We start from the raw sequence: 18,664 nt of genomic DNA on the forward strand, positions 1-18,664 counted from the left end.
TTAAACTAAGCTAGTTGCAAATAATATTTTCTAAATGTAAAAAACGTGATTTTCGCAACTGGCCTAGTTCTAGGCCCGTTGCTAATAATGATTATTTGTAGCTGGCATTTAACTACGCTAGTTGCGAATAATATGTTTTTGTATAAATTTATGTGTTATTCGCAACTGGCCTAGCTTAGGCCCGCTGCTAATAATGCTTATTTGCAGTTGGCATTTTACTAGGCTAGTTGCAAATACATTAATATATTTTTTTAAAAAAAATGCAAAAAAATAAAAAAAACCACTTGTGAACCACCATAGATATAATAACAGTTCGCCATCATAAAACTAATAATTAAGAAACAGTAATTTTTACAAAAGAAATTGATAGAGTTTCCTTTGTAATTTTAACTAATCCACCCAATAAATTTGGGGATAATAATCAATCATCAACCTGTCAAATTACAATACGCCGTTCTTATAATCATACATCAAACCTGTCAAAATTTGACATTGTGTCCTTTGTAATTTCAACTAGTCCAACATCGTCTTAATAACAAACTATCATCACAATCCCCAAAAAGAAAAAAAACTTAAAATATAAATACTAATAGTTGAGTAAACATTTCAATCTAAAAAATCTAAACAAAACTAAGATTAATCTTTCAATAAATATTTATTTCTAAAGAACCTGGACCATTGCTCCTGAATTTCATTTAGCTCGCCATCATTATATGATGCATCTCTTCCCAAGTACACCTTAATAAAAAAATTTAGAAATTAAGGAAAACGTTATTCAAAGTAAATATGTAATAATACTACTACCTCAGTTTTTTTTTTATGTGCAACTTTAGAATTTTTTATATCTCTCAAATAATACTCCAAAATTGCACATAAAAAAAATCGGAAGTAGTATATACATACTACAATTTATTGAGCTTATGGACAGCTCTATTTTTTTTTTTTTTTTTTTTTTTTAACAAAACAAAGAGATATATTATAATAAAGGCCTCAAAACAAGGCCAACATTACAGTAGCATCAATAAAGTTTGAGCAAAGAGAGATGACTTACGATACTTAAAATAGTTCCATGGGAATAACATACTACCTAGCTAGTGCAGTCATAATTAAAACAGAAGTCGAAGATACTTAATATATTACAAGAGATTGAAATAGAATGGAAGACAAAAGATGGGAAAAACAAGCACAACTTCAAGAACCATAGCAGCAAGGGCTTACATCGCATTCAGATCGAGCTTCCATTTGGGCATGGAATAGAAGCTTAGTGTAATATTGTTTGTAAGGATACTCTTGATTCTCTACCCTTAAGATTTGAGACTAGGGACATCATTGGCACTGCAATAACCGAGTTAAACCCACACAAGCCATACGGGTCTATGAGAGGAGAAAGAAACAGCAGTAAGGAAAAGACAGGGAATAAGAGCAGCCAGCAACAGCAAATAAAGGGCAAGAATAGGACTACTTTTATATTACCTTCACTTGTATTTACATCAAGAATCATAGTCTATAGCAGGCACCTACTGTCCAAAAGCATGTAAATTTGTTCTAAATGACTGGCTAAACTAAGTTCACATCGTCTGGATGGTAAGTTTAGTACCAGGGAAGAATACCATGCTTGTTTAAGCTTTTAGCTCAGTGAAAAAATATAAAGTAACAGAACAGCCAAAAGATTACACAAGCTCTCCACAATACATAATGCATAACTGATAAAATAACACTTGCACAGTAAATATGGAACAATACTGGATATCGTCAGATAATTTCTAAAGATCAGTTTCAAAGTAAATTCTAGGTTATTGTAAAGCTTAATCAGAGGGAGAAGAAAAGATAAATGTATAAGGAACTTAGCATGCCTTAGAGCTTTCTTAATCGGAGGACATGATAGCACTTGAATGCAGCAGGGTTAGTAATAATCCACCACAAGCACCCCCACAGCCCCAGCCCCCAAACCCAAAATAAAACAAAATATAAAAGAATTACATCAATTCATAATCACAATAGCAGTCTGTTAACTAACAAAGGTATAACTAAACTTGATCGGGTTTGGGTTCAGACTGCTAGCAGCACAACATATACAAAAACAACTACACTTAGTAAAATTCTTTTGAGACACAGAACAGTGAGGGGAAAGGAAGGAAGCAAGACAGTCAACAAAGTAAAGCAAGTAAGAATCGAGAAAGATAGCAGCAGAACAGATACAAAATAATATGAGATTGTTTACACCATACTGTCAACATATATTCATTAAAAGGGGTAAATTAACTGACCTCTTTCAAATTTCCCTTGCATTCACAGTATGTAGAAATGATTTCATACATGTATCTCATCACATAGTATCCGGAATCTGCATCTCTTGGTTGTTATGCGCACTAATACATGGAAATAATAGATACATACATTAATATATGTAATAATTATACGAAAAATTGCTAGGAAATGGGCAAACACGTATGTTCCTCCATTCTTAAGTACAACAATTCAAGTTTACTCTTTTTAAATGCAGTGCCTTTAAGATGTGACCTATATATATTGTACGACCTAAAAAAAAAATTTAAATCAAATGAGAATAATAAAGTACTTAATTAATGTTGTTAAAACAAATCATTCTATAATTTTCCAACTAACAAGCTCATTATTTTAGAAAATTTTGAATTTCGAGGTTTCTTCTCCGGTTGAATAGCAGGGTCAAACTCATACGTAGATCAATCGCATAGAACCCAGTGGTCCCCACAATTAAGTATAATAATCTGGTTAACGTAAATTTCTTTATGAAATTAGTAAATTCGATAATAATCAAAAAGCTAGGACGTACCCTTTAAGATACGGGGCCAAAATAAATTTGCAATGCTTGTCTACCTTTTTCATCTCGGTCAAGAAAGCATTCTTCAAGTACTTTTGAACTTCAAGAAAATCCTTTTTTATTTCAGCAACAGAAATTCTTCCGGGGCATAGAAAGGTGATATTAGATAGCTGAAATAGCGAGATATGCTCGTTAAATAGATACCTACATATAAATAAGAAAATTAATTAAGTTAGCACATTTTTTTTCGAGATAAAATAGTCTTGATTAAAAGTAAAGTAAAATGATTATAGGAGGTTTACGCTATGTAGACTTGAAGCAGTGACACATTTGCCAAAGATCCTGTTAGAAAATCACAGACATGCTAACAGTTACCCAAATTTCTTTTCCGACATCTTCATATAACAATGTGGCCTTTAATGAAACTGTTGTAGTTTCATACTCCTCGTCACTTGAGCTCAAGAAGTAGTACAACAGACTACAATGTTCACTTAGGCTACCAATGACCTTTTCGGGAACTGATTCGATGCCTTTTCTTACAGTACTTGACTCCCTCGATTTAGGGCCACAACTATCAGCTTTCTCATGATTTGGTATGGATTTGACCTTCTTGCTTGGTGGAGACATGTCCTTCATAATAATAAGCAAAGTGATATAAATATTTGGCAAGAAGGTACTTTATTTACAGTTGTTTTTGGTGGAAGTTTTACCTTTTCTTCAAAGACCACCAAATCTTTAGGCCATTCTACAAAGTAACCTTTAGCTTCACCCAACTTAGAAATACCATCATTTGTTGTGACCGGAAGATCAAGCAGGGCATACTCACTATAAATGTAGTCTACACTAACCCTATAGTGGTCCGGCTTCATCTTATTGTTGTGTGTCACTCCATAGGGGCACGGGTGTACCTTTCCTTCCGCCAAGAAAACTAAATTTCCATTAAATTCATCATTCAAAGCAAGATGACATTTAGTTGCAACCTACATTGACAAAGGAATTTGGATATTATACACTTGAAACATCACTAACATAAAGTATTATGTAATGAGTATATACCTCTGGTTCAAAATGCCGAGGATGAAGCGGGCTTGGTGTTTCATTTACTTCATTAGACAAGGCATTAGAGTATTCCACATGAAGATCATTATTACTTGGCATCCTAACGCCAGTCAAATTTGGTATCAATGTAGCTAAATAAGCTTGTATCTCTTCGGCCACTCTTTCACTCAACCTTGCATTAAAATCTTGGGTTAACTTAGCTTTCATTACCTCTAATTCTTCGTATGGACAGCCTTCAAACCTTTTTCCTTTCCGATTTGAAGGGCCAAATGCTTTTGCAAATCCAACACCAATCCCACACCCACCAAGTCCTTTCACAAATCCACGATGATCCTTTTTGCCAAAAGTCATGGCAAAGGCATCAATACCTCTGTCAACCCTATCAACAACTGATCCTTCCTCTTTTTCTTTAGCCTTTTTTTTCCAAATTCTCCTTCTGCCATTATGAAAATATATAGGGTGAATAAACTATTTTAAAGGTACATAAGCATTATTCATGGTAGAGTATTATAACAGGTGTATTCTTCTGCAATAATGGTATCTTTGAAACATGATCAGAATCTAGCAGATAATTCTGTGTTTGTCAAGGCCAAAGTCCAATCAATCTGCCATTTAAAACAGAAAAGTGAAATAAAAAGAAGTGCAAGAAGATGAACACAATATAAAAAAAAATGGGATTCTATGTTACTCTTTGACTCCACATTTCACTATGTATATGAGTACATAGTATCTTCCTCGAGTAACATAGCTTGTAACTGACAAACGGAGCAAGAGAATCAAAGAACTAGAAAATCCATCATAAAGATTTCATTGAATTGGATACCCATGTCTTTCTATGATTGAACTAAGCAATCTCACAAAGAAAAGAGGACATAGACTTCAAATGTACAGCAACAGTTATTGGCAGTTATTTTTTCCACTTAGGTGACAAGAATTCATGCTATAAGGTAACGTTTTCACTCACCGGGAATACATAGTGAAACATAAAAGTTCTGGCAGAAGATAGCAACATGAAGTTTCAATACATATCTAGGCCAGCAAACTTGAAAGTTAAAGCACCATATGCAACATGCAAGTAATATTCAAACACTACTACTTACAACTAAAGCGGCAACTCGAGCAATTTCAGACTCCTTAGGGTCAACAGCCCAAGTTCCATCTTGCATTTTCTTTTCACATGCTAATAGCCATTGAAGTGAACGAGCATCAAAAGTTGAAGTGATTGAGGCACTACTCTCGTTTTCAGTTGCTGACGATTCGGAGATGGGGAGTCCGTTGTCATTTTCCCATTTTTTTCTAGCCCTCCCATAAATATTTTGACCTAAGTGGTGTGGACATTTGTTTTACTATGCACTTTATTTTCCTTTCTCACTTTTCACCTATTTGGGAAAACAAATGTAGCATAAATTACAAAAATGTAAATATTAATTTATTAATTGTTTCTATATAGATAAGTCTCGTTTTACCTTGAATTCTGCTGCGTTAGTATAAACCTCAAATTCCTTCCATTGTTCCTCCGTGAAGTAACCTTCATACACCTCCCATGGCTTCATATGTGCTTTAGGAGAGTTAGGAGGGTATGGATTCGTCAAATAGATAAAACGAGCCCTCAACTTTGACTTATAGCATCTGAAACGAGTAGCCAATGCTCTATGAAATTTTTTTTCTCTCACTCCATTTGGGTCCTCAATGTGGAACTTACGCTGTGAATTTCCCAAAGCAAGCAAATAATTAATATTTTGTACAACAATTACAATGATGTACTTTTTTTTTATTAAAAATATAATACAAATATGTTTTGTACCTTTGTCTCTTCCCAATAGTTGTCCTTCTCTACCTTACCCATCTTCGGATTCTTTTACATTAATGTTAATTCTCTTAGCACAGAGGTCAATTTGTTTCCCATAAGCGCTCTCCCATTTACCAGTTGGTAAGTCCGGAGCATTAAATTCAAGGAACATAGGCTGTGTGGTTTGTAAACACTTAGAAGGACCTCTGCCTTTTTTTGATGTTGTTTCCCTCGTTGAAGCATTAGCATTGGAGGAATCTTGCTCTTGCATTTGGTCATCCATATATGCTAAATCTTAAAAGGATAGTACCGGCAACAAATAGTTCAAACACGTAAATATCAACTAGGAAGAAGTAGCCACTTGACAGCGGCAGATTAACAACAGCAGAATAACAGAAGCATTAACATAAGCAGATTAACAACAACAGTTCAATAGAAGCAAATTCACAGAAGCAGACAGTAGCAGATTAACGAAAGTAGGTTAACAGAAGATTAACAGGAGCAGATTAATTAACAGAAGCAGATTACCAACAGAAGAAGATTATCAACAGCAGCATATTAGCGGAATATATTTTAAAAATGAATTGGAAAAAATAATTAAACAGACCTAACAAAAACCATCTGCTTCATTCTCTACATCGTAGACAACATATCAACGACCATCCCTTCTTCTCGATCAAAGACTTCATCTTCCACAATATCTTCTCCATCTCTCAAAGGTTGAACACCGATAGGTAAAGGTGGTGTCTCATCAAATAGGTCATACTCATCTTTGTCTACAACATCCTCAACACCAACAATACGTCTTTTGCCTTGAACAACTACCTGCCATTGAGGATCAATGTTGTCTACGATGTAGAAAATTTGCATAGCTTGTGATGCTAAAACAAAGGGCTCTTCTCCATCATTGAAACGACTAGAATCCACCAAAGTCATGCCAAAAATGTCATTTATTCTCTAACCACGTCGTTTGTCAGCCCACTTGCACCGAAATAGAGGAACCATGAAATCGACATAGTCTAACTCCCATATCTCTTGAATAGCACCATAATAAGCTTGTGTTGCATCAATTAGACTATTGTCCTTAGCACTTGAATACTATGTAGAAGACGCGACTACCATAACACCACTATTCTGTTGAACACTCTTATCATCTTGACGACAAGTGTAGAAACAATATCCATTTATGTCGTAACCTTCATATGTATTAACAAATGCTTGGGGACCTCTTGACAGCCACTTAATCGTTTTAGAAATAGTATTATTTATCTGGCCTAATTCATACTTCACTTGAATCTCAAACCACTCAACAAATGAACGATTATGATCTTGCATCAATGCGTAGTTCCCAATCTTGGGATTTTAAAGTTTTATTTCATTAAGATGCTTTTCTACATAAGGATGCACTTCTGAAAGGTTTTGTAAGACATAAAGATGAGCTTTCAAGAATCTTTCACGTGGAGGCTTAACCATTTTGCAACCAATTGTTCCCTGCCCTTGAAGTCTACCCTCGTGACGAGATTTAGGAACTTCGATTTTTTCAGCCTTAGCCAAGAAACAAGTACAAAAGTTACCAGCCTCCTCAGTTATAACACTTCGAATAATGCTACCTTCTGGTTGTGCTTTATTCGTAGCTTTATCCTTCAAAGTCCCCATCTCTCTTTCATAAAGGTACATCAATCGCATAAAAACAAGTCCACATTCCTTAATTTCTCGCACTAGATGAACAATTAAGTGGACCATTATGTCAAAAAAGGAAGGTGGAAAATACATCCCGAATTTGCACATAGTTTCAACAACATCTGTTTGGATATCATCAAGCTCGTGAAGATCAATCACCTTGTTACGTATGACATTAAAGAATAAACAGAGCTTCACAAAAGTATGATTAACCCATTTTGGCAAAAGCCCTCGAAGTGCAATGGGCAAGAATACTTGCATCATGACATGACAATCGTGAGACTTCATACCGATCAATTTCTTATCACTCATTGATACAAAACGTTTAATGTTTGATGAATACCCTGTAGGTACCTTGATCCCATACAAACACTCGCAGAATATCCTTTTCTCATCTCTAGACAATGTATAGCAAGCTTTAGGCATATAAGACTTTTTGGCAACCTTATTATCCTCCACCCATAAATTTGGACGAATGTTAAAATGTTTCAATTCTGTACGCGCATTGATTGTGTCCTTTGTCTTATCAAGCATATTTAGCAATGTCTCAATAATTGAATCCCAAACATTTTTCTCAATATGCATAACATCGAGACAATGCCTAACCAACAAGTCCTTCCAGTACGGGAGTCCCCAAAGAACAGAGACCTTTTTCCAGAGAACCTCCTTTGGCTTGGTAACATTACCCTTCTTCCGTTTCTTTTTGTCTTTGGGTTTAGGTTTGACACCCTTCCCAAAGATTGTAGGAACATTTTTAATTTGCTCAAACACCTCCTTTCCGGTCAAAGGCTCACGAGCTTTTCCTTTCTCGACACACCTGTTGAATTCTTTTTTCTTATTACGATAAGGATGGTCACGACGGAGGAGCCTTCTGTGATGCACGTACACATTCTTTCTTGAATAAGGCAACCACGTAATTATCATGTCATCCTCACGAACAAGGCATGCTTTTTTTCCCTTGACTTTATACCCCGACAAATTTCCATAAGCTGGAAAATCATTAATAGTACAAAAAAGCATGGCACGCAAGGTAAAATTTGAACCTGTATATGCATCAAACATTGGAACACCTTCATCCCACAAGAACCTCGAATCATCAACAAGAGGTGCCAAATAGACATCAATGTGATTTCTAGGTTGCTTGGCCCAAATATTAAGAGTGTCAACAAGATGTGCTTGTGCTTCATACACAACCAAGGAGGCAAATTATATATCGATAAAAGAACAGGCCAACTACTATGTTGACTACTTAGAGTGCCATATGGGTTTATACCATCTGCACTTAGTGCAAGCCGAAGGTTACGAGGTTCTCTACCAAACTCAGGATATGTCTCATCGATATGCTTCCACTGCAAAGAATCAGCAGGATGTATAATGTATCCATCCTTTTTCCTCTCTTTATCATGCCACACTAGGTTTTTCGCATCTTCTTTTATTGAAAAGAGGCGCTTGATCTTCGGAATTATTGGAAGATACCATAACACTTTGGTTGGCGGTCAATTTTTGCGATTTTCACTTGCACCCTCACGCTTGTAGTGCGACACACCGCACGTTGGACAAGAGTCAAGGTGTTTATGCTCTTTTTGATAAAGCACGCAATCATTGGGACAAGCATGATTTTTTTTGTATTCTAAGCCTAAGGGATTCATCATCTTTGTGGCAAAATAAGTAGACTTAGGAATGTCATTCCCTTCGAGAAACATATCAGACAATGTTTCCAACAAAGATGTGAAGCTCGTGTCACTCCAACCACTCTTCGTCTTCAAGTTCAATAACGTTAGGACCCCAAAAAGCTTGGAATACTTTGTTCAACCTAGGTACAATGATGTCTCAGCAACTTTAGAAATACCATCAAACATACATGACTCTCACCTAGTCCATCGAACATCGCACCAATTTGATCTCCTTCATCCATTTCATCATTATTGTCACAATCTAAAGAATCATTATGTTGAAGTTCAAAATCATTGGCGGTAGATGAATTAGGAGAAGAATTCAACTTTTCACCATACCAATACCATATACTATAATCAGACGTAAAACCAAGAGCAATTAGATGGTTCTCAATCTTCTTAATATCGGCCCACCTCTCAACATTATTGCAATCACGACATGGACAAAAGATTGAGGGTGCTTGAGAAGTTCTTTTATGCTCTATGGAAATCCTACAAAACTCTTCGACACCATCGATGTATTCACGTTTTGTTCGGTCATCAACATACATCCAACGACGATCCATCTCTAGTAATATAGTATAGACACACCAACAAAATAATATTGATTGAGAGAACCTTCACAGATACTTGAATCATTTAAACAAACTATCGCTTATCATCACATAAGTTGCCAGAGTGTCACGATATGTGTGTCACTTGTTGCCAACAAATTAGTGTAGGAGGATTGCAAATTAGTGAAGAGGAAATAATAGAATATATTGGCAGAGATTTAAAAGGGGACTTGTGATGATAAAGATGCTTCTGTCCAATCAGGAAGAAGAACTAGATGCAAAACTGGCCGTGACCAGCAAAAGGAACCAGCTAGAGTTATAGATACTTCTACTATATCGAAGGAAGCACAGGAAGCAATGCTATTGGGTTATATATATACTCATGTAAGCACACACAAACATACACACATGTAACCTCTACTCACACATGACCAGCAGGAGGCAGGCGGGAAACAACAGCCATTTAAGCACACACAATGACAGAAACATACACGCCTATTGGAAAGCAACAGCATCTAGTACAAATTGACATGTACATGTACATATAGTGCTTAATAGATAGCAATTTACCAATCATATCATATTGCACGTAGATAGATTAAATATATATATATATATATATATATATATATATATATATATATATATATATATATAGGAACTGGAAATTCTCATATTACTGTAAAACATGTAAAAGTAAAATATGCACCATTAAATTTATTCTTAAAGTAGTTGTTATCAATTTGTCAAATTTATAATTGTAATACTTGATCAATATAATAGATAATCTATTACATTCAGCTATAGAAAATGACAATTCATAACATAATTAGCTAATCTTAAAATCAATCATATCATAATTCTTAGTCACATGGTTTGATCAAATTATAATCAAAACATCAAAACATAACAATTGAAAGAAGGAAAAAAAAAGGCTAGAAATCATTATACCTCGAAGCTCTAAGAATAAAGGTGGCTGCCGCAAGCAGCAGGAATGGATAAATCAAATTGATGAACTAAGAGCTTCTGGTTAATCCACCCTGAAAGTAAAGCCAAGAAAACGCAAAGGCAAAAATAGACCCAAAAGTAAAATAAACAAATTTAGTATTAGTTAAAACTGATAAAATTTGATATCAGAAATGCAAATATAATATGACTGTTCCCCTTGAGCTCGGACCTTGGGGGTAATTCTCACTAAATTTATACATTCATGCACACAAACACACAAATAAAGGTTTAGGTCTTGTTAAACCTTGGCCTAAAAAAATATTTTGCTAGTTTTTGGGTCTTGCTAAAGTGCCCAAATATCTTGCTTCTGATGGTTCTCAGATTAGGCCATTGGCAACATTTCCTACTTTCTCTACCTTAATTGAATCGGCTATTTTTTTTTAATTATTGTAAGTAATAATAAATATTTTAAATTAAATAAGTGATATATATACACTAGATATACAAATAAAAAATTAAAATATAATTTATTAAATGATTGTAATGTTTACATCACAATAATAATAATAATAATAATAATAATAATAATAATTATTAGTATAGTAGCATCTTTTAAAAGAAAGTAAATACACATTACAACATCAACAGAGCAGTGAGCAAATATAGCAGCAACAAAAACAATGAGTAGTAGTAGCACCAGTAATTGTGGGCACGAGCAGCTGCATCAACATAGAGAACTTCTGCATAGAAGGTAGGGGAATATCAAAAATGAGAATCTTTGTTTCTTAGTAGCTAGAGAGAACATAACCAATGGATGAAAGAGTATACCAAGATAGGACTTGGAGGCATGATTGTTATACGATTGTGTATTCGTGCAGCCAAATGTTCAACTTAAGCTATTCAACTCAGTACCAAAACTAGTCTCGAGGAGCCCAAATAAGATAGACTTGAGGCTCTCAGTTTCAGCTCCACAAACAGTTTCTAAGAAGGTTTGAATAGCAGTCCCAAAAGTGGTATCTATTGACAAACAATTTAACACTCATGGGATATCAATAGTGCTTCTTGGTCACTAACACATGTCTTGGATAGCAGCAAGAGCAATAGCTTTAGGTTCTGAGATGATTTGATTTGTTTTGCTGATTACACCAATAGTTCTCATTCTATAATTAAATAAGAAAAAAAAATGAGAGTCATATAACAAGCAAATACCAACACAGAAGGCAAGTGTCTAAGCTATGTAAACAATTTTTTTTTCCAATAAGCAAACTTCAACCAACGAGAACTACATTAGATAGAATAACATTATTTAATTAATTATCAGTAAAAAAAGGTATCTCAAGTAATAATAAAATCACAACGTATGTAGACAGTACTTTCCCTCAATCACATAATCAAAGAAAAAGAGACAAGGTGATCAAGGGACTTAACTTCCCATCTAGTTAGAATTATAACATCAGCTTTTGGAACTTGAGTTGCACCTCCAGTAATAATCAAAACTGAAAAAATAAAAATTAAAAGGAGATAGGGAAAGGCACAAAGGACATCAACATCAGCTTGACTGGACAACGAGAAAGGTGTCAACAATAGTGTTTAAAACTAGGAGTTGATCTGCCACTTTCAACTCAAGAACAAATTTGAGATTCGTCGTTGATTTACTCTTAATTTCACTTTAAGTAATGAAAGCTGACTACAACACTAAAATGACTAAAATAGCCAATATAACCGTGAATGAACTAATCAGTACCATTTAGGACATACACGGATGTTTACAGACCACACACTTTATTGCTTCAGCCGAGGATGACTCAAGTATAACATCAATTGTGGCATACTATTAGCTTTATCTTTGAACCCTACATGCTAAATATCTTAGGTACACCACATGGGAAATATATAAGAAATACATAAAGCAACAAGCAACTCTAACAAAGCACAGTGCTATCAAAAGGTTCACTAGTGGAAAAAATGACATTTGTAACAACCTATTTGTAACGGGCAGTAGTTTTCCAGTTACAATAAACCTATTTGTAACGGGCAAAATAACTGTCCGTTACATTAAAGTAGCACAGTGGTACGGAAAAGAGTATTCGTAACGGGCAAAATGATGTCCGTTACAAAAATCAAGCTATTCGTAACGGGCAGCGTTTTGCCCGATACAAATAAGCTGGGATTCGTAACGTGCACCAATTGCCCGATACGAATAGGTTTAATACTTAAAAACCCTAAAAGCGCGTAACTTCTTTTCACTTCACCTTTTCGATCTAGCAGCCGTCTCATACTCCTCTCTCTCTTACCCTCTCTCTCTTTCTCTCTCTCTCTCTCTCTCTCTCTCTCTCTTCTCGGATCGTTCTTTAATTTCAATGGAGATTTTTTCTCACTTAACTTTCTCTTCCACTTCTCCTTACCTCCATTTTCTTTCTCCTTGCTCCATTGATGAACCTCCCTTCAATTTCCCCTTTTCTGATTTTTGATTTTATTTGATTAATTTTTTTTTTGTCTGTTTTCTCGATTTGATATTGTTATTTTATTGTTTGGGGTTGATTAGGTGAGTAAGGAAGAAGGATTAAGGATTTGAGCTCGATTTTGTAGATCGAAGAGGTTTAATTTGTGATTATCCGGCACCGTTAAGGCAATTTTGTAGAAAGCCGACACCGATAAGGCGATTATCCGCCAGATCTCTGCAAAACAGCGGCAGCGATACTCCTCTTCGGGTTTAGCCTCTTTCCCTCTCCTCTTTTTCTTGCATTCATGTCGATTTTTTTTAAAATTTTTTTGTTTGATGAATTAGGATTTAAGTTAGTTACAGATCTTGAATTTCGTCTTTTAATTTATCGTATTTTGGATGATTCATTTCTTGTTGGTGTTTCAATCTGTTTATGGAATTATTTAATCGATGATTTTATAGGTTTTGGCTGATGGATAATTTAATTTTGGTGATTATTTTGTTGTGAATTGAGGTTTAATTGTTGTGAAGAATGAAATTTTAGTTTGTTTTTTCTGATTTTAATATGAATTTTGTTTATTTTAGGTTGTTTATTCGTAATTAGTTGATTGTTATATTTGTTAATTTGCAAAGTGTATTGAATAATTATTTAACTTGATTTATACTTGGGATTCTACAAAATGACAGTTGGTGTGCCTTTGAAAACGAGCAACAAATTAGCCCAATTTATGTTCTATACTCAAAACAGTCAGTTAATTTTGCTTGAATAATTTGGATTCTATATACTCAAACAAATTTTAGGTGATGATGGTGGTTTGAAGGTCGTTTAATTTGGTTGTAGAAATCATCGTCTGTTTAAGTCAACGAAGTTTTTATTAGAGATCTTTGATATTCTGTTATTTTTTTGAAATTCATGTTTGTGATGTGATATATCTTTATGTGCCTATGTTATTGTGGCCTATTTCCTTGATTTATGTCTTGTTATTGATCTAAATTATTGATGGGTAAACTGAATATAATGGTGCGGACAAGAGTTTAGATTAGTTTTTGTAGTGCTTGATTATTATAATTTTAGGGTTTTTACTTGATTTTATTTCATTATTTGTGCAATTGATATGTTAAGTATATTTGTATCAAGTTCTGTATTTTAATATTATAAAGATAGATTGTTGAATAAATGCCTGCATTTTTTTGTTGTTGAATATATGCTACATTTTAATCCTATAAAATACGCTACATTTTACTCCTATTAAGTTTGCTGGATGTATGTTGCATTTTAATCTAATTAAGACTGCTGAATGTATGCTGCATTTTAATCTTATAGAGATTGCTGAACATATACAGTGACCCTGATTGTTTAATTGTTCACGTCATCTGTTGGCTGCTGGTGTTAACGTTAGGGACGTCTGTGTACTGATCATTAAGGCTAGTCATACCCAAAATGTTCTTGGTAGTTTTCCCCTTTCTTTGATTTTTTATTTGACTTGATGCTTTTTTTTTTTTTTTTTTGGGGATTTTCATTTTACAGTGTGGAATTTTGAAAATGGGTGGGCACAGCTTAGAAAAGTGAATACCTTAGGGGTACTATGTAGAAAAACCCCTTTTTTCATTGAATTATTGAATGAAATTACAAAGCTATGAAATTTAATGGTTTTTATGTAGCTGAGCGTTGATTAGTACTATATTATAGATTTACAATTGCTTGCTAATCTACGAAATGAGTTGAATAAATTAAAACTTGATTTATACTTGAGACCCTACAAAATGTGCTTATGAAATGGAATTTGATTATTGTGGATTTTTCTGACTTTAAACTGTTGTATAGAAGTATTATATTGAATTTTTTGGTTTGAGGAATGTTTTTAGAATGAATTTTTTAATGTGACTGATATTCTGATATTAATTTATATGAATTGATTTTAAAGTGTATACCTTTATCCAAGTCTTTGATTCTTATGTTTGTCACTCTAGCAAGATCTTAGTTTGATAGATTTGGTGTGACTAAAGATAATGTTTATATGAATTGAGAGCTGACTTGGTATGGAATTGATTAGTATTGGGCTTAGCTTCTAGTATCCCTTACTTTTTAAACTTAAACAAATAATGTTGGTAGTTTGTGCAGCATTTGCACTGCTCATTCTCACCAAAATAAAATGACGGGGCAGAAAATATGTGACGAAGAAATTGCATTTATGTTGTTATGGTGAAACATTGTTGATCAATTTTGTGCTTGTTTCTTGCTTTTCTTTTTAAATTTTTTTAGCATTTTTCTAGGATTATATTTCAAAATTTTGAATATTCTTTATTTATTTGAATTTTTTTAGATCCCCATTTCTTGGATCTTGATTATTGTTGACGACAAATTTGAATTTCAGTTGGTCTTTGATGAAATTGATTCTTCTTGCCATTTATGAATTGGGTTTTTGATGAATATTATCATTTTCCTAATTTTAATGATGTTATTTAATTTAAAAGTTTGATGAATTGGGTTCATCTGATCAAAATCGTGGAAGAGTGATTAAAATAGATTAATTCTTATAGAAATGTAGAGGGTTGTTTGATTAATAATTACATAATTTAATCTGTATATTCCGGGTCATCTTAATTGTTGCATTTATTAATGATTATTGCAGGTTTTCAGTTGGAGATTATGCTGATACACACAGAAAGTACGGTGATGTAGTTGATATGATTTGTTGATCACTATTATGGAAGACAAGACTCGTACTAAGCTTCAAGACTACGGAATATTTCCTATTATGTAAATCTTAGATTTTCAGGAAAATAATTTGTTTCCAGTTTTGTTGGAATTTTTTTTACTCCATATTAGCTTTTTGGCCAATTGTACTATGGAATAATAAAATTTTTGGAATAAATAAAATGTTATATTGAATGAAGATTCCTATTAAAATTTCCTCAAAAAAAAGAAAAAGATTCCTATTAAAAAAAATAGAAAAAATGAAAGATGCAGTAGAAGCCAGAAGGCTGACAGCCCAGCTAAACATGCTGGGATTTTTTTTTTAATTTCGACAAAATGTATTCGTAACGAACAGCCGAAATGCCCGTTACAAATAACGGGCTATTTGTAACGGGCAGTGCATATGCCTGTTACAAATAGCCCGTTATTTGTAACGGGCATTTCAGCTGCCCGTTACGAATAGCCCGTTATTTGTAACGGGCATAGCTGCCCGTTACGAATAACATGTTATTTGTAACGGACATTTCAGCTGCCCGTTACGAATAACTTGTTATTTGTAACGGACAAGTGCCCGTTACGAATAACATATTTAATCGTAACGGCCGTATACGTAACGGCTGTTGCCCGTTACGGAAAGCCCGTTTTTTCCCGTTACGAATAGATTTTTTTCCACTAGTGGTTACATATTGATTCGACAAGTTCAGCAAAATGGAAAACCACAAATTAACAAAACTTGTTAAAGTGTATGAATCTCCGCAACAAAACTCACTCAAAAAATACCATCGAACGATAGGATGAAAAATATTAATGCATCACAAGTGTCACCATAGCTATATACATCACAATATAGATATTAAGTGAATAGGTAAATATACATTAATCCTTATCACTTTGGAAAATTATCAACTAGTTATGTATAATGTGTTTTAGAAACCATAAAAAAGAAAGAACATTTATAAAACATAACTACAATCCTAATATTAATATAAGTGGGGAAGAGTTTCAGTACATTCATTGCAGTTTTTGCAGAGCGATCATACAACTCTTAAACAACAAGCACTCTTCTTTAATAACAAGTTGTCCCTTCAATTTTTTATCTTGCAAAGCATGCAATGATAATAAAAATAAATTCAACATGGAATGAATCCGAGAGAATTTTAACGACTCAAGTCGAAATATTCACCATATTAAGCTACAGTAAATTGATAAAAAAATCGAAAGCCAAGGGAATTGATATTAACTCCAAACATAATAAATTTAGTTTCAATTACAATAATTAAAACCTAGAACAAGCCAGAAGCAGCAAATTCACGAAAAAATTAACCTAAACTCAAGAAATTGACAGCAAATTTATGAAATTGACAACAAATTCACGAAATTTACTAATTTTATGAAAACCTAACTAATTTTATGCAAAATTTCATGAAAACCCCTATTTAGAACCTTAATTAGATAAACCTCTAAAAATTATGAAATTACCTGAACGAATTGAACAATCCCCAAATCTGTCGGATATTCCAATGTTGCCACAAATTGGGATCTTTGTGAGGAAACTGCAGAATTGGTTTCTTTGTGAGGAAAACGCAGAAACAGAAATGGAGGAGAATTGGGGTTCTTTGTGAGGGAAAAGAAGATCTGGGTTCTTTGTGAGGGAACTAGGTTCTACTAATTGGGGTTTTGTTCTAGCTAGCTTCTTTAATGGAGTGAAGAACGAAAATGGAGGATAGCAAAAATATGTTTAGGAGAGAGAATGATGGAGAGGGCAGAGCAAAGTAACAAACTTTGGGTTGAGCGAAAATGGAGGATAGCGAAATGGGAGAATGGAGAATGTTCAGCAGGAAATGGAGAAGAGGACAAAGGCACGTTTTTTGTTTTTTTTTTAGGAGAGAGAAGGCGGGTTAATTAAATTGGAAGGAAATTTTTTTAGCAGCTGGCATTACAATGTTAGCTACAATAAAATTGGTCAAAATTTTTTGTTGACCTAGTATTTGTAGCGTGCATTTCTTAGGCCAAATGCGATTAATTATTCTTTTATTTAATTAATTATCATTAGCAGCCTTCATTTAAGCGCCAGTTGCGAATGTTGTAGTATTTGCACCTGGCGATGTAGAGGCCAGTTGCTAATATAAATTTTAATTTTTAAACTTCAAATATTAGCAACGTACATTATTAGGCCAGTTGCTAATGACATAGTATTTGGAACTAACATTAGTTTAGCCAGTTGCAATTTAGATATTAGTAGCTTACATATATAACGCTTGTTTCTAATAGGATGCAGCTAATAGCAATTTTTCCACTAGTGTATGCATATACATTTCCACATTTGTTAGTTTTCTCCTTAAATACTTATTTGCGATCGATGGGTCTTTCACCCCTCATGCAAATTAGTCAAGTTTTAAACATGATTTTCAAACATGGAGTCTATTTTGGATCTTATGGCCTCCAACCATAATTTGGAATTTGGATTTGTCGTAGCTATCTTACAAGGCATTATTCCCTTACCATCTAATAGTAAATAGTATGCTTGTAAGTCTTAGGTTTATTTCTAACTTAATAGAAAATTTATAGGATTCAATCCAAACCTTTGGTGAATTCTATACCTATACGGGGTAATTGCATCAAACATTGAATTTCAAGGCGCTTCCAAAGCCCCTTCATATGTTGATCTTACTCCAATCTTATCATTAGTTTTGTGAGTAATGAATTCTCTTTTAAGGCACTTGTAAATTCCTTTTGAGTATTCTTGATCAAGTATTCTCATGAAGCCCTTTTGAGTCTTTCGAGATTCTCAGTTCTTGTTTGTTGCTAATCTCGATGGTCATCGAGTTCATTTTTCTCCCACTTGTCGTTTTGGAAATGTGTTACTTTCCAGAAAGACACCACTTAGAGCAACAAACATTATGTTCTCATTTAGGTTGTGGAGGTAATGCATGTAGTCTCACTTGAATGCTTACAAAGAGACATGTATATTGTCTTTGGGTAAAAGTTCGTTGTGAAACAAACAGTTAGCTCCCACTTGA

At 33.9% G+C, this 18,664-nt stretch overlaps 1 protein-coding gene across 5 annotated transcripts; it reads right to left on the bottom strand.

Annotated features, from left to right (window-relative positions):
- Positions 1-455: 455 nt before the first annotated feature.
- On the bottom strand, positions 456-17,426 carry LOC145585046 (uncharacterized). Of its 5 annotated transcripts, none has more exons than XM_081641797.1 (14): positions 17,124-17,426; positions 11,332-11,663; positions 11,201-11,243; positions 10,507-10,595; positions 5,664-5,942; positions 5,326-5,562; positions 4,960-5,238; positions 3,857-4,295; positions 3,511-3,780; positions 3,103-3,430; positions 2,813-3,004; positions 2,268-2,369; positions 1,219-1,335; positions 456-738 (listed from the first exon to the last, which is right to left on the bottom strand). In XM_081641797.1, the coding sequence occupies exons 8-10, from the start codon at positions 4,208-4,210 to the stop codon at positions 3,146-3,148; spliced, it is 909 nt and encodes a 302-aa protein (XP_081497923.1). In that variant the 5' UTR covers positions 4,211-4,295; positions 4,960-5,238; positions 5,326-5,562; positions 5,664-5,942; positions 10,507-10,595; positions 11,201-11,243; positions 11,332-11,663; positions 17,124-17,426; the 3' UTR covers positions 456-738; positions 1,219-1,335; positions 2,268-2,369; positions 2,813-3,004; positions 3,103-3,145. The 5 variants fall into 5 exon arrangements, with proteins under 5 accessions (XP_081497923.1, XP_081497924.1, XP_081497925.1 ...); XM_081641798.1 differs by having other exon boundaries at positions 1,219-1,374; XM_081641799.1 differs by having other exon boundaries at positions 456-1,374; positions 2,857-3,004.
- Positions 17,427-18,664: the final 1,238 nt, after the last annotated feature.

Source organism: Chenopodium album, chromosome 16, assembly GCF_948465745.1.
Source record: "Chenopodium album chromosome 16, dcCheAlbu1.1, whole genome shotgun sequence".
NCBI lineage: Eukaryota > Viridiplantae > Streptophyta > Magnoliopsida > Caryophyllales > Amaranthaceae > Chenopodium > Chenopodium album.